General features: G+C 45.4%; 1 protein-coding gene across 1 annotated transcript; it reads left to right on the top strand.

Moving 5' to 3' along the window:
* Positions 1 to 2,956: 2,956 nt before the first annotated feature.
* Positions 2,957 to 7,436, top strand: LOC137415921 (beta-centractin; the record flags this gene model as incomplete). The annotated part of the gene is given in 4 exon segments (XM_068101444.2): positions 2,957 to 3,131; positions 5,362 to 5,423; positions 5,518 to 5,558; positions 5,818 to 7,436. Coding segments are annotated over 4 exon segments (381 nt in total), but the record flags the coding sequence as incomplete, so codon positions are not given.
* Positions 7,437 to 7,531: the final 95 nt, after the last annotated feature.

The following is a 7,531-nucleotide window of genomic DNA, read 5'->3' as shown; positions in this document are numbered from 1 at the left end:
ATAACCTGGCCCCATCCTACCTGGCTGACCTCCTCTCCAGACACACTCCCACCCGCAACCTCCGCTCTGCTGGTACCAACCTCCTGACCCCCCCCCCCCCCCCCCCCATCCGGACCAAATTTAGATCCTGGGGCCGGGGGGACAGGGCCTTCTCCATCGCTGCTCCCACCCTCTGGAACTCGCTACCTCACACCATCAGAGACTCCTCCTCACTCACCACATTCAAAACATCACTCAAGACCCACCTGTTCAACACTGCATTCAACATTTAACCCACAGCATCTAACCCCTGACTATCTCCTCTCCTTCTCCCTCCTTTGTGCTTTGAATATTTCCCTATTGATTCTTCTTTTTTTGCAATTGTCTTTACTAGGGCATGCCCGTACTATATATATATCTAAAATTATATCCCCCCCCCCCTCTATTTACATGAAATGGTTTGGTCCATGAAATGTTTTGGTCCATTCGCAACGCCAAAGCGAACGGCGAACGCTTTACATGAAATGGTTTGGTTCATGAAATGTTTTGGTCCATTCGCAACGCCAAAGCGAACGGCGAACGGCTTGCGAGTACAGAACTGCTACCATCATCAAGTAGAAAGAGAAGAGAAACAAAATGAAAAGGAAAAACATTCCAAACCGCGAGGGAAAACAACACGGCACGTCGACACAACAACGTGTCCTGTGATTGGCCCGTACGTGGCTGCCAGTAGCTGCCCCCCAAAAAAAGCTTTCACCGTCCGGCGACTGAATTTAAGGGGAAAAATAAAACGCTCTTCGCTTAAAACAACGCCCTTCGCTCTGACTGAATTGGGACAATGTTTTTATGTTTTTTAATTGAATTACTATCCGTAATGGCGCACGCTCTCACGGGAGCTCCGGAAGGTCGTATATCGCAGTTACGATGAATCGCAAATTAGTTTTTATTAGTTTTATATTAGTTTTAAAACATCGTTTAACGCCAACATAGCGCCAACATAGTTTGCAAACGTGAAATAAATGAATACGCTCTCAAATGTGCCATCCGAGGCAGAGTGTGTTCGCCACGTTCGGCACACACGATAGCTCGCTGCTCTCTGATTGGTTGAATCGTTTTTTGGACATAGCTCGGTAAGTAATTGTCCGATTAATATGAAACCTTGAAAAGGCACATCCTCGGGTCCCCAGCAATATACCTGGCAAGTTTAAAGTATATCGGACCCGTGGTTGTCGAGAAACAGCGGTCACAGACAAACAAACACACAGAGATTACTGGAATTATAGATAGATGTTTTGCTATGCATTATGTTTTGCACTCTGTCAAAGCGTCTTTGGGCTTCCTGAAAAGCGCTATATAAAATAAATGCATTATTATTATTATTATTATTATTATTATTATTATTATTATGGTACAGGTTCATGCCAATCTGTGCATGTTTATAGCACACCCTTGGAACTTGACCCAAACGGATTTTGTAAAAAAGAAAAGTAACGTACTTCACATCCTTTTCTTTTTCTTGCTGATGATGGATCTGGGATTTGTTATCCCAGAAAGCAAATGAATGGGCCTGTATGTGGGTGGCAGATTGTGACTGTATGGAAGCTGACAGCACTGCTCGCAGTTCTAGATGCGACCACAGAGCCTAGGAATGCGACCACAGAGCCGAGGAATGCGACCACGGAGCCGAGGAATGCGACCACGGAGCCGAGGAATGCGACCACGGAGCCGAGGAATGCGACCACGGAGCCGAGGAATGCGACCACGGAGCCGAGGAATGCGACCACGGAGCCGAGGAATGCGACCACGGAGCCGAGGAATGCGACCACGGAGCCGAGGAATGCGACCACGGAGCCGAGGAATGCGACCACGGAGCCGAGGAATGCGACCACGGAGCCGAGGAATGCGACCACGGAGCCGAGGAATGCGACCACGGAGCCGAGGAATGCGACCACGGAGCCGAGGAATGCGACCACGGAGCCGAGGAATGCGACCACGGAGCCGAGGAATGCCACCACGGAGCCGAGGAATGCGACCACGGAGCCGAGGAATGCGACCACGGAGCCGAGGAATGCGACCACGGAGCCGAGGAATGCGACCACGGAGCCGAGGAATGCGACCACGGAGCCGAGGAATGCGACCACGGAGCCGAGGAATGCGACCACGGAGCCCAGGAATGCGACCACGGAGCCCAGGAATGCGACCACGGAGCCCAGGAATGCGACCACGGAGCCCAGGAATGCGACCACGGAGCCCAGGAATGCGACCACGGAGCCCAGGAATGCGACCACGGAGCCCAGGAATGGGACCACGGAGCCCAGGAATGGGACCACGGAGCCCAGGAATGGGACCACGGAGCCCAGGAATGGGACCACGGAGCCCAGGAATGGGACCACGGAGCCCAGGAATGGGACCACGGAGCCCAGGAATGGGACCACGGAGCCCAGGAATGGGACCACGGAGCCCAGGAATGGGACCACGGAGCCCAGGAATGGGACCACGGAGCCCAGGAATGCGACCACGGAGCCCAGGAATGCGACCACAGAGCCCAGGAATGCGACCACAGAGCCCAGGAATGCGACCACAGAGCCCAGGAATGCTACCACAGAGCCCAGGAATGCGACCACAGAGCTAACTTCGTTCCAACGATCTGTTTGTTTTGTGCATCTTTTTCTCAAACATCCTTCCAAAATAGTCAGTTTCTTTGAGAAGAGTTAGCAGAAGGTTCAGCTCTGGACTGTTCCATTTGACCCATTGGCTTCGTACAGTTGTCATTGCACCTGTTGTTCAAAGTTTACAAACAAAGCTAACATCGATCGTACTCGAGAGTTGAAAGACCCTTACCATGTCCCCTTTTGCAAGACTGTAAGGGGTAAAGTGTTCTATGAACCTTCTATTTATTGTTTGTTTTATTTGTTGTCTCAATTTTCACAAGACCCTAACCCAGCACTCCTTTGTTTTATCTTCCAATGCCAATCAGGTTGGAGCAGCACGGTTCAGAGCCCCAGAGCTGCTTTTCCGTCCTGACCTGATTGGGGAGGAAAGTGAGGGCCTCCATGAAGTACTTTCGTTTGCCATAATAAAAGCTGACTTGGACCTCAGGCGCACGCTCTACAGCAACATTGTTCTCTCCGGAGGGTCCACGCTTTTCAAAGGTCTGCACATGTTGAGATCGACGGTCCTTATCTTACTATAATTCACCAAATGTCCGTCTCTGTCTGTCTGTCTGTCTGTCTGTCTGTCGGTCCGTCCGTTCCCAGGTACGGCAAAAACGGCTGAACTGATCGCAACGATATTTTGGGTGGGTAATCCTGGGACCCCCTGGGAGTAAAATAGACTATGGTGTTTATCCAATTTTTCCAATTTTCCAGTTTTTCCAAACACGATGGAATAATATTTACCGATATGAACAGTGATGTGGCTTTTATTGAAATTCTACAAATACTGTTTAGATTTTGATGACAATTATGAACCTGCCGCGAATGCGGAAGTGGAGAGATTTTGGCAATGAGCTGGTTTGATAATATCCCAATACAACCGTCATTTAAAACAGCATTTTGTTAAAGTATCAATTGATGATTGGAATTGAGTGAATACAATTACGATTTTGAATTCGTAATTGTGTTCACCCAACCGTACGGCTCACATCAGGATTTAAATATTTGTTTATGTCACGAATGTTAAAAGTTTATTTTTTACATTAATGCTATTTAATTTGTCATTGGAGTTACAGTGCATTCCGAAAGTATTCAGACCCCTTCACTTTTTTCACATTTTGTTATGTTGCAGCCTTATGCTGAAATCGTTTAAATTCATTTTTTCCCTCATCAATCTACACTCAATACCCCATAATGACAAAGAGAAAACAGGATTTTAGAAAGTTTTGCAAATTTATTAAAAAGAAAAAACTGAAATATCGCATTGATAAGTATTCAGACCCTTTGCTATGACACTTGGAATTTAGCTCAGGTGCCTCGCATTTCTCTTGATCATCTTTGAGATGTTTCTACACCTTGATTGGAGTCCACCTGTGGTAAATTCAATTGATTGGACATGATTTGGACAGGCACACACCTGTCTATATAAGGTCTCACAGCTGACAATGCATATCAGAGCAAAAACCAAGCCATGATGTCGAAGGAACTGCCTGCAGAGCTCAGAGCCAGGATTGTGTCGAGGTACAGATTTGGGGAAGCCGACAAAAAATTTTCTGCTGCATTGAAGGTTCCCAAGGGCACAGTGGCCTCCATAATTCTTAAATGGAAGAAGTTTGGAACAACCAGGACTCTTCCTAGAGCTGGCCGCCCGGCTAAACTGAGCAATCGGGGAGAAGGTCCTTGGTAAGAGAGGTGACCAAGAACCCTATGGTCACTCTGGCTGAGCTCCAGAGATCCTGTGTGGAGATGGGAGAAACTTCCAGAAGGACAACCATCACTGCAACACTCCACCGATCTTGGCGATATGGCAGAGTGGCCAGACGGAAGCTTCTCCTCAGTGAAAGACACATGAAAGCCCACAGAATCTTGTTTCTCACAGTCTGAGAGTCCTTTAGGTGCTTTTTTGCAAACTCCAAGCGTCATGACTTGGTTTTTGCTGTGATATGCATTGTCAGCTGTGAGACCTTATATAGACAGGTGTGTGCCTTTCCAAATCATGTACAAGCAATTGAATTTACCACAGGTGAACTCCAATCAAGGTGTAGAAACATCTCAAAGATGATCAAGATAAATGGGAGGCACCTGAGCTAAATTTCAAGTGTCACAGCAAAGGGTATGAATACTTATGTCAATGTTATATTTCAGTTTTTTATTTTTAATAAATTTGCAAAACTTTCTAAAGTCCTGTTTTCTCTTTGTCATTATGGGGTATTGAGTGTAGATTGATGAGGGAAAAATTGAATTTAAACGATTTCAGCATAAGGCTGCAACATAACAAAATGTGAAAAAAGTGAAGGGGTCTGAATACTTTCTGAATGTACTGTATCCTGGTTGGAATGAAAAAAGATATCGAGTTCAAGTGAATGACGAAATGCCGTGATGGTTTCTGCTTTCTAAACGTGAAATTAGTGGATCGCCATATGCAGATTCGCCATTGACTGGGAATGGAACAAACGTACCCGTTTGTTTGCGAACGGGTACGTTTTTCATGGAAGTCCTTCACGAACTTGCTGTCCATGTCTGACGTCCGACTGAAGGTGCTACAGGAATGTGGAATTTATTGGTTTCATGCTTTAGCATTCGCCGTATCTGCATTGTCTGTTTGCTTCTGGCCTCCCACCCGTGCTTAGCACGGGTACCTCACTAGTTTATAAAATGTAAACTCATACTGCCGCCATCTTACCGGTGCTTCTTGGGATTGACAACAACCATAACCACCCTGCTCCAGGATTTGGTGATCGCCTTCTCCACGAGGTAAAGAAGATAGCACCCAAAGATGTCAAAATTAAGGTATGGTTACACCATCACCTGAGTTTTTATCAAAGCTTCTGGTTATCATGTCAGCTTGTTGTGTGGTAACTCTTTTCTTGTTTTTACGTTTCAGATCTCAGCACCACAAGAGAGGTTGTACTCTACATGGATCGGGTTCGTGTAAACTTCAGCTTCTTGTTTTTTGTTTCTTGCTGCTAACATTGTTGTTGCGGTGTCTCAGCTGTTTTAAAGTGTGACCTTCCGCATTAGATTTGCACCAATGGTCCTTTACTTTCTGATGAGTGCAGAGTCCGAAACAGCACTTTCCTAAACTATTATTGACATTACCTTTGACAAATTCACATCTACCTCCCACATCTGAACACCTTGCACCTTCTTACTTGATCTCATCGTCATCCTTTCCTTTCTGCAGTGGCTCTATCCTTGCCTCACTGGACACCTTCAAACGTATGTGGGTCTCCAAGAAGGAATACGATGAAGATGGAGCCCGTGCCATACACCGCAAGACCTTCTGAGCTTCCGCATCCGTCTGTTCCCTCCATGGCTGTCTACCCCCATTTTACTTGTTTGCTTTTTCTTCATTATATGTCTATCTCGTGTGCTTTGTACCTCTTTATAACCCTCTTCTCGATGTTGGCTTGGATTGCATAAGAACGTTTGACCATTTTGCTCCGCCAAAAAGTCGAATGGGATGAAACGACTATCCAGAGCTAGTCATTGTTCAGCCTTGATGATTTCGCCCAAGTGAGAACCTCTGGTATGGTGGCAGTCGGCCAGTCTGACTGGAAGAGATCTCTTGCTATTTATCTTTTGCAATTTTGTTAAATTATTCGACTTGCAATTCTGGCCCAAATGTGTATCGGTGTTTAGTTTATCTCTTGTTTTTCTTTTCTTTTTTTCATGTTGGTTACGACCTTAAATTGAAAGGTGGCATATTCATTGCGTCGTCTGAATGTCCCATTGGAAACGGATGTAACGAGTTGCACGAGATACGGCAATACCATGGAGATGCAGAATGAGGTTGGTGGCTGATATTGGGCCAAACGGCCAAACTCTGTTATCTCTTTTAGGGTTTTCTTCACTACAGTCTCCTTGTTTCTTTATTTGTCCCCGTTAAGCTTAGTCGTCGTGTTCTGTATAAAAGAATTTTTTTTTAACGAGCTTGATTGCAAAAAAGCAGGGAAAGCACCACGTCGGAATCAGTCCGCCATCCGCTCATCGGTAGCTGCGAGATGAGAAAGGCGTTAAATCGGCCGTTGTCACCACATAACCAGATAGCTATCATCAGACAGGCATTTCACCTGTTGGCCGGCCTCTCGGTGAATACGCTCTGCATGTCGGAAATGTTTAAATTAAACGTTGTCATTTTGACTTGAACGTTTCGATTTGTTTCGGCAAATGCTGCGTCTTACTTGAGAAGTTTGTAGAGAAACTAACTCTTTGTGTTTTGTAATATATACTTCTTTATATTTTCTTTGCATTGCTTGGCTTCTCTCGGTTCTTGAACTATTCTCGGCAACTTTGTCAGGCATTCTTTTTGAATGACGTTTGCCAACTTTCCACTTTCTCACCACTGTCACTTCCTTTTCCTTCCCTTCATCTCTGCCTTTTTTTCTTTTCTTTTTTTTTTTAAACCTGGGCTTCTGTGGAACGCTTCAGTTAAGATTATTGTGGGGAATCTGCTTCGAGGATTGTTTTGCTGTAACTCCATCTTGGCCTTGTTATCATGTCAGCTGGTTATCATGCTGTCAGCTGGTTACCCAATGCCTTTTTTTTCCGAAGTACCTTTTCCAATTATTTTATTTTTTTGAGAAACGATTGGGCCTGACACAATTTATCTGATCCCATATTGCACTTGTACCATCAACCTTTGAACCTTACTCCAAAATCAATGCTTTTCATTCCCCCTCACTCGCATCCCACTTCCCTCAAATCTTCTCAAACATTTTATTTATACAGCATCCGCTGTTGTTCCTTTTTCTGCTGTCACCCATTCTGCACCCTTCGCTCTCAATAAAATCTGGAACCAGGTGACTGATATGGTGGGTTTCTTATTTTGCTCACACTCCACAATGAATACAGATAAATGTTATATACTCTTATCAGTCTGGCTCTCTGTCACACAT

The sequence above is a fragment of the Myxine glutinosa genome, unplaced genomic scaffold (assembly GCF_964187855.1).
Source record: "Myxine glutinosa unplaced genomic scaffold, kmMyxGlut1.1 SCAFFOLD_2327, whole genome shotgun sequence".
Lineage (NCBI taxonomy): Eukaryota > Metazoa > Chordata > Myxini > Myxiniformes > Myxinidae > Myxine > Myxine glutinosa.
This window is presented reverse-complemented; position numbering and strand designations above follow the sequence as displayed.